Genomic DNA, 17,355 nt, shown 5'->3' with positions numbered 1-17,355 from the left:
CCCTGGGTACGAGGTTGAAGTGTATGCATGATTGTTAATACTTGTTATATGAGCTGAGCCCACTATACACGACTATAATAAACTGCTGACAACATGGTGACTAAATTTAGTGTTCATGTATTACAAATGGAATCCGACAAAAAAACAAATTAGGCTACACTCATACAATATACACTCGTAATTAGTATAAGAGGATGCCGACGCTCGTGGTTATTGTAAAGTAAATGTATATAATAATGCCTAATAACTCAGACTTTTACTCACAACATGGTATACTAGAAATTAAGTGCTCCGTACTGAAAAAATGCCACAGGCCCCGCGTAAGATAAATCCGATACACTCTTGAAGTGTTTTTAGAGCTCTTTATCAGTAGAATGGAGTATATCAACAGTGCATTCCCACGGTATACGAATGTCATCTGACATCTATAGTATACAAATACTGTAAAGCAGTTGGATTTTTAATTTGTTGATGAGGAAAATCCTGACTTCTCGAGTACATTATCATAAGTCATATAGTGACATGATCTCGACATTAAATAGTAGACCAAGCAATCGGTAAAGTTTCAGAAAAATATACTGATTGTGTGTACAATTACGTTGATCTACAGGCCATATCAAGTTCCAGTTTCTCAGATGTGGAGCCTTGTTTACACTACACTCGATTTTTGGTACGGCACGGCTAAAATGGGTACCCGTGCCCATTTCATCTGTACTCGGCCTTTTTTATTTAAAGCGCCTGTGAACGAGGCTCAGCGTGAACACTAAAAAAATGGGTACGGGTATCAATTTTAGCCGTGCCGTGCCAATAAATTGAGTGTAGTGTAAACGGGGCTTAAATTGACCATAACGAAAAAGATGGCAGCATGTACATTTTACCACAATGCATTGCGAGCATCAAGCATAAATGACTAACAAAGGATGAGAAGAAAATCACTTAATGATATAAAACTTCAACACAAACGAAGAAAATAACATCCTTTCTTATATTTGTCCTTCAAAAAACTTCAATTCGCTTTTTAAATTATTTTGAGACCGCAGTGCATTAGTAAAATGTACAACTTTTTAGTTATCGCCGATTACGTGCATAATGTATACTGTATATAGCTTTGAAATTCTAGATGATCAATGTCATCTGTCACATCTCTTCCAAAAAAATTTGAAATAAAAAGTGAAAAAATTCAGTCATGGTCGAACATAAAAAGTTGATCCTTGGCCAATATTTTTTAAAATTCAAATTAAGAACCACAATTAAGTTCAACTCGTAGAGGGAGTATCAACTATGATGCACTAAAACGGTTCTAATGAAAGAAAGTTCGGCCACACTGGCTTTAGTGCGTCACCCGGAAATGGTCAATATGTATCTATAACTGACGCTGTTGTCACTCAGATAACGCGTGCGCGTTTGGTCAATATATGCCGAGCAAGTTAATACTCTCCGAGTGAACGGTGCCATAACAATTTTTTAAGGTACGATGCATAACAAGCTTCTGCAAGTGAATTAATGGCGTACTTCGTGTAAGGAAGGTATCATATGTATAGTATTTATAGTATATAGTATATATATTGTGGTCTGACAGGCTGGGAGATTAGTATTAAAGCGTTCGCTGACTCGCCGTCCATATAGTTATTGTTGGTTTCTGATCCTAGTCCTAGACCTACATATATCTATGCCTTATTAGATAATTACGTATTGTAGGTTACTCATGTACAATGTCCGAATTCACTTTTATTTGCTTTGTGGGACATTTTGTCTTGTATAACGTGTAACCAGGGCCGCTAAGGTATTATGTTATTTATGTGATAAAACATCTATCATATCAGTATTTCATGAATGTCCTATCAGTTGGTTGACCATGAGGACCATGTTATTGTTTATTAATGGCGAAAACGAAAATCGTCAGTTTCGATCTCTCGTATATCTCTGAATGGCGCTTTTCCGATTATAATGAGCACATTAACCAGCGCTGAACTGATCCATCTTAACTGGTACTGAGAAGTGAGAACCCGGATCGCTAGTTAAATAACGAAACTAAACGCAACGAAACTGAAAACATATTGACCAGTGGTATATATAGTATTTAATATAGGTGTTGCATGGAAATAATAATAGTGTAGAAAGTAGAATAATAACTTGTGTGGACCTGGTCATATTGTGATTGCCGGGTTATTTGCGAACTTATTAAACATGCAGAATGATAAAACATTTCAACAACTCACTGTTTATTCATTGGACAAACTCTTGTTGTAATAAAATATGAAATATCATATAGTACTTTCGTACATATAAATACGCGGAAAACTAGATATATTCGGCTCGGCTATATTTGAATCATTTGACTATGATATATTATTGCTGTGTGTAAAGAGTGACTCAAAGATTATTTAGATTTGCATTTTGCAGACACAGCTGAGTGACAAAATTTTTGTAAAAATTAGGAGAACACTATAATTATATTTTCATCTGGTTAGAACTTAGAACATAGTTTTAAAGAATCGTAAGTCATGACGTTTGTTTGGCAAAAAATTGCAGACTTGATTTGACTATGACATCCGGTCCCGACGAAGATTATTATGATCAGTTGATACGTTGGAAAAACAGGAAAACGATACGTTGAATGTTTACCAAAAAGCTGAATTGCTGGTATTAAAATCCGCTTGAACCCGTGCTAGAAATACAGTATTGTCTTACGATGTTTCAATTCCGTTCTCAAACATCTGGCCAACGTTCATGATCAAAATGTTGCAGCCTCAAAAAAGCTTTAATTATTATGTGACAACGATCTTTTTCAAGTGGTCTTTGAGGAATATCAAATAAGTTCAATATATCGAGTGTACAAACAGCGGTGGCAATATTTTAGCTTGTTTACACAAGAAGGGGCTGTAATTACGTTCAAGGTAAAAATATGAATAATTGTTTTGTATGGCTCAGTCTCTATCAACGCGAGGCTTTAAATTGTTGATTTAGCAGCGTGCATCAATGTCATCTTTTATCCAGCACCCAATTTCTGAAACATCATTAATAACCGTATACCCGATGCGGATTTGTCATCGACAACGTCACACGCATGCGCAAATGTGCAAATATAAAAGTCTCTGATCTTAGTAAATACATAAAAAAACATGACAAGCACTTTACCGGGTCTTAACTGAAACAAAAGTCAAACTAGAACTACAAGATTGAGAAAGAAAATACACAGTTTGTTACATAACGTAGACATCAGGATAACTTTTTAAGAAAATAATACATGCAAGCTTTTAGACGGTGCATGCATTGGATCCTCATGCATCTTAAAAAGTGGCTATATGCGGATGTATTTAGCCAAGGATAAGCCTAAGATTTATATACAATGCATTTCAGAAGGAAATATAAACATGTGCCATTTATACTATTTAGTCCTAGATTATCTCGTGGTTTTACAGTTTTACTTTACATGTTAGTTCCCATTGCAGGACGCCATACTGATCTGTGTACATATATATACACAAATTGGCAACATTGAAAGTTAATGACAAATATTTTCTCAGAATAGTTGCCTGATTGCATCATCGATAATAAGCAATAGCCGTATGTTAAAACTTGTTAACTTCAATCAAGGCGAGCTGACAGTCCGCCTGTGGACGGACGACGGTCATACAAAATTTGTATCATAAGATCCGTTGAGGGTGCTTTCAGATCAAAACACCGTGAATAATATATGCTGTGTTTACCTATTGCATACAGTCAGTATGTATAAACCGCAAATTACTTTTAATAGTTAGGACTCGCTGTCGAAAAAAATAAGTCATGTTCGGAATCGCGGAGTCGATGACAACCATAAGTGCTGCCTTTGTTAGGGCAGGTTAACTGTTACTAATTAACAAAGACAAACGAAGAGACTATGAACGTGATAGCGGGCACCAGTCACACCACTTGGTTGCAATGTCACAAGTACTCTCAAATTAAGTTTATCCTTTAAACCAGCTTTGGTCAAAAAAGCGTCAATGGCATCATTTGTCTTCGACTCAAAGACTGTCTGGTATGTTCTTAAAAAAATAGCGGGAAGTCGGGAACCAGAGTATTTTTACTACAAAACAACGCCAACGTCAACGGTATCTCCGAATAACGTAAGCATTCTTATTATATTTGGTGTCCCGAAGTAAGCTGTCGAAACGGTAAATAATAAAAATGATTACTTTTTTCAAAGTTACCGTTGGCGTTGTATTGTATTGTAGTGTATGCAGCTTAGCTTAGCTTAGCTTATTGTATTGTATGTAGCTTAATAGCAATTGGTGATATATATTTTCAAATTTTCTCATACACGCTGAATGCGGCTCACTTCAAAGTATTATATAAATACGATAATGCTTTTCGAGTTTCTATGTAAACAATTTCATTCTACTAATTGTCGCCACGTGGTGATGCCGAAATAATAACTTTCCATACGAGCCGATATTTGCTTTTCCCTTCTAATGCAAAATTTTTGGAACTCGTATATATTGACACACTCGAGATATGCTCGAAGCCTGACATGCTGAAAAATTCTACTCCGCAAGTACACACCATCTCAATATGTTGCAAAATTAACCAGTCGAAACGCGTACTTTTGTTGGAATTTGCATACGGGATATTAGAGTAAACAGTTCATTGGCTGAGCAAGGGTAAATAGAGATTATCATCATACAAGTTTGCAAGTCAGTTTACCGTTTGACCCTATATAACCGTTGTGTCATGTGAAACTGATATGTCAAATTAGTTTGCTTTTATTTTAAGAAACAATGGAAACAACATGGAGATTGTTTATAAAATCGAAAACTTTGATCTATTTAACATCGTTATTTCTTCTCACGCTGAATTTTAAATCAGGTAAGCAGTTGCATGTACTCAACCTAATGTATTCACCTTGCCATGTATACGTGATTGTAGAATTGATTTCAACCACCGAGAGACTTTATACGGCGAATGAAATCACACACAGAGAACAGCAAACCGCTGTGTGTGTGTTTAGATATATATATATAATATGCATTTTACAAAGATGGAATATATCAGAAAAAAAATCGAATTTTAATTCGCCTAGCCTATATAATATATACTATAGAAATTATCTATGCGATATGGAACGACAGGATTCTGGTTAAGAATTTTTCGTCGCACTTAACCTTCTGGCTCTGCTGTGTCGATGCTTTATTTGTATCGGCCACGTAATTTAAGACTTCACTCATACTTTTAAATAGTACTGCATTTCATGAATTTTTCAAATCATATACAGATATCCATGAATTATATTAGGGTATTGTTATTGCCTTTAAAGAAAGTTTGCCAATGTTTTAGAGAGATATTTGGGTGGCAGAAGAACAGACTATTCCTTGTTTTTTTTTCACTTCCTAATCTACGCCATAAGTGCTCTTATATTCCCGTCGTATAGTTTATAGGAGCAGGTGTTCGCGGTTTCTACGGCAACATTTACAACACTACTTATTATTCTAGCGTTGGTGATGATAATTTAATAAGATCTGTCGTTATATTGCCTGACAAAAAATGGCGTCAGTATAATTACCCGTATAATTATCATATTCCATGTCAAACACAATTTGCCTTGCACGATAGGAAAATTTTGGCCATAAAATCCGAGTAACCTTGCCCTGCCTACACGTTGTTTGCCGATGAAGGGGATGCAGTGGAATTATTAAGCTGTGAAAGTGACATGCATGACCTCGATTACAAACAGGTCAAAGGATGGCAATGATGAACGGATGTTAACTCAACTGCATGCATTCTGTCAGCGTGACAGCAAAAACACCAGTTTGAGATGTAAACTACCGGCAAACTAGATGCTTCCTTAAAAACTCTTAATCTCTCTAGACTCTCTCGAGTTCGCTTCGAGATACATGGGTAATCGCCCGAGTTTCTTTACCTTTTTACATAACTACATATATTTACCACACGCCCTCTTACAAAACAACCACCTCATGCATCAACTTATAGCACAGCCTGAACAGGCCGCGCCCAAGCTCTATATTAGCGCCCTGCTCGACTTTCACTAATATCACTTCTATATATATTATATAATTATCATATTTTCATATATATATATATGTATATATATATATATATATATATATATATATATATATATATATATATATATATTAAATTATCATATATAATATGTAAATCAAATATAAAGGAAACGTGTTTTAGGTCAAAAGTGGAGAGTAATCTAAGGATCTAGGTATTATATAAAGGAGGCTTATTTATCGTATCTCCATGCACTGATATTTATCTCCATTTTACCACCAAATGCGCAAATTTATAGGTGTTAACCGGTATTATATAGCCTATAGGCCTGTGTTGACAGTTTAAAACATGTTCCCTCATCCCTGTATGTTAGTCTTTATCTGTCCCATGCGACATGAATTGATAAAAAATATAATAGTTTATGTTCTCCATGGTTTATATCCTATGTAGCCTATATATACATATATATATGCACGAAGGTGATCTTTATAGCTAAAGCTAAAGTTCGTCTTTCCATTTATTTTCATATAGGAGAAGGACAGTTACAGGTGTTGAACGAGTCTGCAGATTATGATGGACGCGCAAGTAATTTTAATTGTATACGTTGCCTAGTGTCTGGATCTGGTGACAAGATATATCGATGGTATCATAATGGAAATCTTATCAATTCGCGCTATAACTTAAGCTTTGTTTCGTTTAACGAAAATACCCTGGTTGTGGATAAGCACACTGTGGATCTACGTTACGAAGGAAAATATCAGTTGTTCGTTTCATCCCCATTTGGTAGAATATTCTGTGGAAAAATAGATGTAAAATTCAAAGGTATATGTCCCATTTTTTTATAAAATCCAGGGGTATAGGTACCCGGTTTCCCCCCACCCCTACCTCTCTCATCCGCTAGTGTTCATACTTTTACAATTGTTCAACACAAAGATACATACTACAAAGAACTCGATTGATATTTGCAGATTAGAAAACAATCTGTTTGACTGATCTTGTTCTTTTCTAGTGGACGGGTCCTTTATAGGAGGTCAGTCACAACCAGACATTCGTCAAGTGGTGGTTGGACGACCTTACTCTTTGCAATGTCCTAAACACTCCTACACAAGAGGCTGTGTTTACAAATGGGGAGGACATAGTCATTCTACTGGTGTAAAACATATGAGAGATTTCAAACATCGTGTAGTTTTGCCGAACGGAACGCTATTCTTCTCCGCAGTTGACGATACAGATATAATTGATTTTGGCCTGATGGGTGGTGGCCATGGGTGTATTTTAGATTGTTTCTTTCCTAGCTTTCATGGCATGGCAAGATCGCATAAGATAAATTTCAATAAAACAGGAGGTAAGCATGGGTTGTTTACATTTTATTACTCATTATAGTATATGGCGGAGGATATATTCGTTTCTACCACTTCGAATTATATATACTATCATATTATAAGTCGCAACAAATAAAACTTTACAGCAGCATGTATATACTAGCTGCTAAATAGCTCGTAAATCCACTAATGAAGTTGGAGGATCACGAGGTTTTCAAGATGTAGCACAAAGCCCAACATGTAGAAATGAAATGTTAAAAATATTTTTTAAAATATTCTTTGATCTTTCCGTCTTGAAATGTTTATGTAATAAAAATTGGCTGAATCAATCGTCGTCAAGATAACTTTTCAACAATGATTAGAAGTAAAAAGAACTATGACAAAAGGACATCTTGATATCTTCCGCATATCTATATATGGGTGTGAGACGCGAGTTGACATTTTCCAGTCAATATTAAGCTATATTGCGGTGCTAATCCTTGCATTCAGCTGTTTCTCACTATACTGCTTGTGGATCCGAATTAAATGGATATTTGGTATCATTGTTAGGCAATAGCACATGGTTAACCACATAAATAATCAGCATCGTCTTGTACTTCGTCTCTTCTAAGAACTTTCGATAAACACACTTCACGCTCATATCCATTCCACGCCCCAAATGTAATGAGCGCCTCCCCAATAGTAGCAAATTTAAGTAAACGGCATAATTTAGATTGCTTTGTGCGAGCATGAAATGAATGATTTCTTCAGTCGTTCGTTTTAAATGCAGCATGTTTAGTTCAGTCTTGTCTTTTTAGTGAACGCGTCACGGTTTGGACCGACGATTGTTACTGCGATCAAAGACAGGGTAGTCAGATTGGGAACTGACTATGTAAAGGTCACCTGCGCTGCTGCTGGAAGGTATTAATTAGCATTTCATTCTCAGAGTGGTATACAAAATGAGACCAATTACCAGTCCACTATACAGCGCTTATACATAGTGCAAAAATAAAATTCTACAGTGGCGTAGCCAGCCTGACGAATTTGTCCCGCTATGTAAATTTCGAGTAATTATAATTATTCATGTCTTTAGAAATCTATTGTTTTCACAGTCAGTGAATAACAAAATATTAGCATAGCGGGACAAATTACCGACAGGCTGGCTACGCTACTGAAAATCTACACAATATAATCGCCTCGCAAATCTCACGACATCTGGCTGTATTGGCTTGCTTTAGAAGACGTATCGATAAGTTAAGTTTCAATTTAAGGATCAATTTCTTTAGCAGAACCTTATTATTAATAATTAATAATGAGAATTTTTATCTCATTACAAATGCCATTTATACAAAAAATTATCGAGACTCATCACATGTTAAGCAATGTTGATACATCTGTCTAAAACAGAAATAGTTAACAATAAATTTGATTGAAAATGAAAGTCCTACGTTTAGCTTTCAAATCACCAATGTTAAAATCCTGTTCAAAATTCTGTTTTTACACAACGTTCCCTTTATAACGATCAATGTCTATCGAAACAACGAATCCTGACAGGTCTTTTGACTGGTCTCAGTTGACCTTAACTATTTTTTGTATGTAGTCCAACGCCGTCATATCGTTGGGTAAGGATTGACGACGAAAATAACGAAGTGGACATCACTAACACAAAAGATATTGATTTTGGGGATTTCAACCATACGATGGCAATCCAAAATGTCGACATACATCATAACGGGACATATGCTTGCATTGCAACAATTGATGCCAAACGTGATATGGTGCAATGGAAGTTAATTGTAAAAGGTATGTGTTGAAGCGGATGGGATGGATAGATGCAGAGATGAATGATAAGAGTGGCATTGCACAAATATCGTAAAACGAGGTAAAAGGTTTTCCCAGTATCGACTTCAACACCCACGAACCTCTAGCAAAAAAACATTCGTTTTTGAATGCTTTTATTGGCTTTATTCCTATGCACAGAAAATCGTACTCTCATTTTTAAATTTATCCAAATACCAAAACTAAATTTTCTAGTTGCACCTGTGTGGCTTCCTGATGTTAAGATCGAAGATAAGGTTGTTGATGTTTTTACTAATCTAACATGGGAATGTAGAGCTACTGGGGACCCTGTGCCTAGATACACATGGTACGGTAATGCTAGCAAAATGGATACAAGAAGGTAACTTTTTGAAACTGCGTAACTGTGTAGTGTACTGAGTATAGCTGATCCACTATAATAAATATTAAGTCTCATATAGCCTACTCTGTTTCATACTTTCATTCTCTGATATGTGTATAAAGAACCATGCGCGTAGCTTTTCTTTTCTTTATGGTTGATAGTGAAAGACATAGAATTAATGGCGGGAAAATATCATTCAGCCGTGTTCACGTTGAAGATACTGGAATGTATCAGTGTGTAGCAGAAAATGATTTTGGATTCATTTACCAAACTGTTTCATTACACGTTCGAGGTATTTATTCTATGATTCACCCGACATGATTGCACGTTATCAAATCATGTTATCGAAGTGCCATAATGCGAAATTATATATATTATTCATTCATTTATAAATCGTATAAATCCTGAGTCGGTTGAGTGTATTTTTAAGGCCTAGTTCAAAGGCCTGGTCGCGTCGAATTCAAACAATGGATAATGAGATGGTAAACATCATTCAGCCACCTTATCATCTCATTATCTATTGTTTGAATTGAATTCGACGTTTGAACTAGGCCAAACTTCGCCATTGTCAAATAGTGACCTTCATTATTAAAACTACTGAAAAGTTTAATATGCATGTACTAAATTGTACTTACCTTACTAAATGCAGCAATGAAAATCATCAAGAATATTGTTGGATGTTCTTTTTGCCATTACTTTCACCTGAATAAAATAAGAACACCATATATCATAAACAATTAAGGCATTCACAATTATCACTTGTTTTCTGCAGCACGGAAACCAACATTTAATATATCAAGCAGCATTGTCGTGTTCCTGAAAAATTCTCATGCAACTCTAACTTGTCAAGCTAATGCAATTCCACGGGCTAACTACACCTGGAGTAGAAATGGCTTAAGTCTCCTTCCTAGCACTAAATACCAATACGTCAATGACGGAGAGCTCCTCGTTATTAATGAGAAGGTGACATATGAGGATGAAGGTGTATATAAATGTACTGCAGTAAATGCATTTGGTAAAGCTGAAAAAGTGATTAACGTCACAACAGGTATGTTACCAGTTACCACCTGACATATCATCTATAAGATGTTTGTAATGTCATTTTGTATGAAATAAGTACATCCTACCCATCACACTGAAACTAAGCAACATTAGGAGAAACCTGAGACTTAAACCACCGTCTTTGTACTGGATATAGTTTCAAAGAGATAAACAGAAATGAAAAAGCCACACTCGAGTTTCCATTTCGTTGAAATCCAAGAGAAAGTGCATGTTGGGATATGAGAAGTACAATGTATTGTATTGTTTATAAGGAGACAAACCTGGGATACAAACTCGATGTTACATTCACTGTAAATAAGTGTAGATCCATGTATGAATTGAAATTTTGAGTTTTGTCTTGAAAAATAGATTCTCAAAAATATACCCCTGTGCATGTGGTCTGAGTCTGTACAAGGATATACTAGCGCCCAGCAGCTTTCGTTGTTAACTAAACACTGTCTGAACTTCAATTAAATCTTATATCCATATGGCATGATGATTGATAATTTTTATTTGGTGCAAACATCAACATGTCACAACAATATAAGGTTACCAATATATATAGATTAGACTTTCATCATTCATCCTACTTTTGTCCATTTTAGAGCATATCACATTTCTCAAAAAACCTGAAAGCAACTACAATATCAGCAGAGGATCGTCCTTTGTCCTACAATGCGAAGTCGAGTCATCTCAAGAATTCTATTACAAATGGAGATTAAATGGCCGTGAACTACAATATGACGACACTCATATTTTGGAGAAAAGCGGGAACAAATTGGTGAAATTGAATATAAAAAATGCCAACGTAAGAATGCTATTTCCGCATATAGTTGTTATACAAATCAATTGTAGTACTAAGAGGCAAATTAAATCTAAATTAAAGTACTATAACATAGTCATTCAGTCATTGCTAAAATCTGCGAATTGTTTTACGTACATGCATGCGTTTGCGTGCAATTATATACAGGGACTTGAATTCGTTGTTTCCATTGAGATCTTGAAATGCTTGGAATAAAAGCTTGATATTTTTTTCTGCACGAATATGGACTTTATATGTCTTCCTCCATGTCTTCTTCTCTAGCGTCTTTTCTGCTGACTGCTGTCTTCTTCTCATATATTCTTTTCTTCTTCTCGGGTGTTTTTTTCCAGACGATTTCTTCAATGAAATTGTATTCAATGGTGCCTTCTTCTCTGATGCTTCTTTTTTGATGTCTTCTTCCTTTCCTGATGTCTTCTTCCTTTCCTGGTGTCTTCTTCTCAAGTGTTTTTTCCCTGATATCTTTGTCTCTGATAACTTATACAAAAACCTTTTTCCATGGTGACTTATTTTCCTGTGTCTCCTTCGTTACTGGTGTCTTTTTTGTTGCTGCATAGTGTCATCTACTCTAGTATCTCGTTACTGTTATCCTCTTTTTTAGAGTTCCCGCTATTTTCACCACTTGTGTCTCCACGCACGTTTTCCTCCTCAATGTCTACTCTTGTGTCAACAAACCAACACTACTTGTGAGAACATTCGTTAAATTATATTATTTTCATGAGGGAACAGATTCTTTGTTTTTCATCAAAGCTAATATATTTCACTAAGAGCCGTTACCTTAAATTTAAGAAAATAGAACAGAAAACATACGCCGAGGAACAACAACAAGTTAACGGTTTACAATGTTATTAAAATAGAGTTGAAATGTGATCGTTAATGTAAATTTGGGTTTACAAGATGTTGTTCTTCATAGCATGTTTTCTCTAACATCATGTCTTATTGTTGATATATTTTTCTTTAGGAAATTGACAATGGACGATACGAATGCGTCGCATACATAACCAAACCAGCTCCAGCTGAGAAGAGTGCCAGAGCCGACATTTTTATCACTGGTAAGTTAACAATCATTATTAGCCTTTTTACGAAATGAAAAAACTCGAGGTTTTTGCACGATACCGCATTGGTGATTGATCATTTGTGTTCGGTTGAACAAATCTTGAAATATTGAATACTTTTGAAAAATATTTTAGGTCCGCCAAATGCTCTTCGTGGATTTCATTTGAAACAACGATGTAATAATTTCACTGCGATACTGAGATGGGACAGTCTAGTGGGATATTATAACATCAATGAAATATCAGTTATTATTGAATGGCAGTCAACATATGACACTTCAGACCGCTGGTACAGGGTTTCTGAAAGAATAAATGCCACTTTGGGACAAGCGAAAGTGGAGAAGTTATCACCTTGGGCGAAATTTCGGTTTAGAGGAATAACTCAGAATAAATATGGCGATGGGCCACCTTCTAATACAACTAAATATAAGAATTGTGAGACTTCACCAACCCGTAAGTAAAATTTATACGATTTATAATTGTATGGATGATTAGATATTTCGAATATAGTTGTATAGAATTCATTCAATCACAACTAAGAGGTCAGCCTACCATACAGCCTTTCCCCCCAACAAAACTACAGTGTTTAGCGCATGTGTTACTGTACATAGCGTATCATTTTATACCTGAATGCTTTATTACATTTAGGTCCAGATAAATGCCCTAAAATCCTGGAGACGAGGAATGTCGAAGATGAGGGTTCAGGTGTTATGACAATCAAGTGGAAGGTGAGAAAACATTTACTGATTCACAAGAATGGGAAGTTACCTGTGCAACGAAATTTCACCTAACATTATCTTGGTGTCATTGGGAAAATCATTTAAAATTACTATAGAGTTTCTTTGGTGCCATCTTCATTTTTGGGAGATGTTCTGCGTGTTTCGTATGAAAAATAGCATTCCTTTCAGTCAGTCTTTTCAGTAAAATACTGGTACTCAATGTGGCTTCAAATATGTCTACAAAGATACTTATCAAGTTATCATTCCCGTCCATATAGAGTTCGCTAGGTATAACTACGTACACCTACATGAAAAAGATCTAAAATGGCACCTGTATGTGTATAAACTGGTTACAAATTGTTTTTCTATGTTTCTATAATTTTATCACTTGATATAATTATATTGAATTCCATACTGTATGGATTGTAAAATGGCCTATATTAATAGTAGTACAGCCTGTATATATTTGGTTTTTTCCTTACTAGGCAATGACAGACATCGATTTTAACGGTCCAGGATTTAATTACGTCGTGAAATACAAACGCCGTAATGATTCGAGATGGAATCACACTGTTGTTAAAAGAAGTGAAAATAAGTTTACTTTACCAAATGTTCCTGCAAGCCAAACGTTGGTTTTTATGCTGCAAGCAAATAACAGTCAAGGCCTTGGTCCTAGCTGTTTGGAAAGTAATGTATCCGATCCAAAATCAAGTAAGTTCAGGCCGGAAAGGCTAACGAACTTTCCAGAGAATAGTTAAGCAACCACTCAACTACATCATTAATTAAGAAATTGTTAAAATTGATGAAATGCCTCAGCATTCTGTTGAAACCACAAGTTCATCACAAGTACAATAGAACTGCTTTCAAATATTGAATAAATTAAAATGTAAAGTATTTATGTGTGTATTAACACTACGGCTACCAAAAGTAATGTACACGGTAATGTTTAAAACAAATTCACTGTGTTCCTTTAGAACCCGGTTTAATATCCGAAGTAAAAATTAAAGAAATTGGATCATCTATGGTATTGATTACTTGGCATGTAGAAAATTCTGATATTGCAAATATAAATGGCTACAAGGTAATGCCTATCAGTATGAAAATGAACAGTTATTATTATTATTATTCATTTAAAAGAAATCATAGTCTCTAATTGGCTATTATAGCCATGCATATGTGACATCGTTTTGTCCAAGTCACGTCCACAAGCCATGGTATCCCGTTCTAACGTAAGAAAAACCATCATACCAATGACGATCATATCATTCCAATGCATGACGGTGACATCATACCAATGCATGACGGTGACATCATACCAATAACGATAACACGCTACCGATGACGATGATATCATACCAATGACGATGACAGCATACTAATGACGTTGATAAAGTTTATTAAAACGTTTCCTTAAGATCACTTGTCAAAGTATATATGTCTTGCTTTAAATTCTAGCTGGAGTATGGTGAAGTGGGAACGATGACAAACAGAAAGAAGCGTTCTGAATATCGTGATAATTGTACCGACATTTCCACCAACCCATGTTCTACGGTGTTTATACTTCATCAACAGTCAACTAACGAATACAGATTGGATGGTCTCAGTGCGACGACGCAATATAATATTTCTATCAGAGCTTACAACAACATAGGAAATGGTCCGCCAACGTATTTTACTTTTAAAACTGATTCACCTGGTTTTAGTAAGTATAATGCACCGTTTCTTCACTTCCGCTTCAGACGATCTCGGTTATCCAAGATTGTAATAACAAAACATGAAATGCCTGTATTGAGCATTTGAGCTATTGAGATGAACAAAAATAACTCACAATATGATCGTGGCAGATAATTTTGCTCGGTCTTTGGTTTTACAACCTCACGGTTGGTTTTAATACTTCAAAATCATTTCATGCTTTTGTTTTCTCTCGGGATCATGCATGTAACCAGTTTAATGTGTTTAAATACCAATTGTCTTCATTCTAGTCTAACCTACAATCACTTCGAATATAATTCCTAGGTCAAATAGTTGATTCCCCGATGTATAAAAAGGACTGGTTCATCACTGTCATTTCTATGATTGTTCTGCTAATGTTCATTATTGTCCTTATAATCGTTGTTTTGAATTTAAAACGTTCCAATCGATACAAAGGTAAGCGCTTATGATTCTGTACACTTGCAATTTACTCGTTGTAAGAAATTGAAAACTTCTAATTATTATTTATTATTATATATATTTAGTATATATATTTATTATATATTATTAGTATGAATATTTTGCTCATTTTGCCCTTTCCCTCATGCTTGTTTGAAACGCATTAAATACGTTATGTACTCCTATGAGAGTACTTTAATATGTTCACATCATGCTTGTTCACATTCACATCGCTGATTAAAAATGTAACGAAAATGCATGTTACTTGCATAATATAAATAATACATAAATTTGCTGTATAAAGATATTTTACTTTACGTGTACTGATATTTCCATTTCCTGGAATTTTAGTGGGAGAACGAGAGAGAATGAGGGGCGGATTTCACAATATGCACGATCTTCACGATCCTCAACCATTCATTTCACCGTTTAAAGACAGAGCTACAAGCCTGAAATCTGGGTAAGACAATAAAGACATACCATATCCCAACTTTCTCTGTCTCAAGAATTCCACCTCCCAAAATATTTTCACAAGACCGATATTATTTGTATATTATTGTAACCAGGGGAGCATTCTGTTGTTGCGTAAAGGTAACATATATGGAGGCGGAGGTAAAATTACTATTTTCAGAGGGAAAAAGGTATTAATTGCTACGTTTTTTAGTGTTCACGTTTCGGACGGATCAACCTTGGCAGGTGATGAGGAAGTTAGCTTGGCAATGTCTACAGAAGATAAATATGACGACGACGAATCGTTTGTTGGAGAGTATTCAGATAAGGGTTCTACGAAGAAATTCGAAGAGATGTTCGTCTGAATCTTCATGAAATGGTTTTGCCAGGAGTTGATACGATCTCGCAATTGTTTCATCGACCTGCTTTCAACTACAAGCCATCTAAGTTACTCACACAGTTAGTTCTACTTCATGGTATGCTTCTTTCACGGCATAGAAACGACTTCGTGTAGACATGCGCAGTTGGTGCCTTATCTTAGTGTTTTACATTGCGGGGAATTATTAGTTTCATCTGTCCATGCATCGAATTTGCGCGTTTACTGAGTGTAAAAAAGTAAGAAAAAAAGAAACCATAGCGGTCACGTCCTCTTAAAGGTCGTGTTGATGACTTGATGTGTAGCTTCTACGTTGAAATGCTTGTGACAAAAATGAATTTTGCACCTTTTTCCCGTTGAAAGTACGCGTCTGATAATATATGTAATTTAGAAATTATTTGACGGAATTAAACTCTCATACATACTCTAAGAAGAAGCCTGGAAGAAGCTACTGCATGTTCTTTCCGAATAAAACAAATTCATTTTCGCCACATATGTACTTTGAGTAAGCGATGTGATCCCGTTCAACGTTTACACTGTATATGTGCCCATGGCGTCGTTTCAATTTATATTTTTACGCAAAAGATGAAACGACGCGAATATATAACCATGTGAAACATGGATACGCTATGAAACGAGGTTTTCAGTTGTAAAAAGCAATAGACTGCATGATGCTGTTAAATTTTGAATGGTCTATTCATATAACTTTATGATGAAGAGTGGAACCTTTAAGGATTACGTTCGGAGCATAGAGAGGAAATAGATTTTTAGGATTGATGTGATGTTGTATATTATGTAAAATACAATATGTGTATTTTGTAACTTATTATGAAATAAAGATAATTTAACTTATATGGTAGTAACGGAGTTGACGAGAGTTGCAAAACAGCTAGCGGTCTGCATGCATTTTGTAGTAGAGGGCACAGCATGCAAAATAGTGCAAAATGGCCGACGTTCGAATTCCTGATCATTTTTCTGACACTGCTAAGGATCAGTCCGAAACAAAGGATATTTGCTTCTTAAGTCTCATTCTCGTTACGAGGTTGCTCGTTGTGAGGCAACTCTCGCTAAGAATCTGTAAGTCAGATGACAAAGCTAACGATGTAATATTTGTTCCGGATTACTGGGAATTTTCGGTCACTTGGCCTTGGGCCATATGTCATCTCGTCCGATGTGATTTTCATGCTTGGTATCAAAGAAAGCTTAGGGTAACCATGTATATATCAAAATCAAAGCGCTATTGGGAAAGTAAAACACGTGTTC

The 17,355-nt window shown here is 35.5% G+C and overlaps 1 protein-coding gene across 2 annotated transcripts; it reads left to right on the top strand.

Moving 5' to 3' along the window:
- Window positions 1-30: 30 nt before the first annotated feature.
- Window positions 31-16,977, top strand: LOC114527429 (contactin-3-like). 2 transcript variants are annotated; one of them, XM_028549072.1, is made up of 19 exons: window positions 31-1,526; window positions 4,753-4,845; window positions 6,532-6,822; window positions 7,010-7,345; window positions 8,120-8,222; window positions 8,902-9,104; window positions 9,336-9,480; window positions 9,642-9,772; window positions 10,253-10,528; window positions 11,127-11,329; window positions 12,303-12,393; window positions 12,532-12,849; window positions 13,045-13,124; window positions 13,601-13,826; window positions 14,090-14,196; window positions 14,571-14,817; window positions 15,132-15,263; window positions 15,618-15,726; window positions 15,931-16,977. In XM_028549072.1, exons 2-19 carry the CDS (start codon window positions 4,758-4,760, stop codon window positions 16,079-16,081), a joined length of 3,237 nt encoding a protein of 1,078 aa, XP_028404873.1. In that variant the 5' UTR covers window positions 31-1,526; window positions 4,753-4,757; the 3' UTR covers window positions 16,082-16,977. The 2 variants fall into 2 exon arrangements, with proteins under 2 accessions (XP_028404873.1, XP_028404881.1); XM_028549080.1 differs by having other exon boundaries at window positions 31-4,845.
- Window positions 16,978-17,355: the final 378 nt, after the last annotated feature.

Source organism: Dendronephthya gigantea, unplaced genomic scaffold (genome assembly GCF_004324835.1).
Source record: "Dendronephthya gigantea isolate DGI-Jeju-01 unplaced genomic scaffold, DenGig_1.0 000001F, whole genome shotgun sequence".
NCBI lineage: Eukaryota > Metazoa > Cnidaria > Anthozoa > Malacalcyonacea > Nephtheidae > Dendronephthya > Dendronephthya gigantea.
Note: the sequence above shows the minus strand (reverse complement) of the source record. Positions and strands in the feature narration are given on the sequence as shown.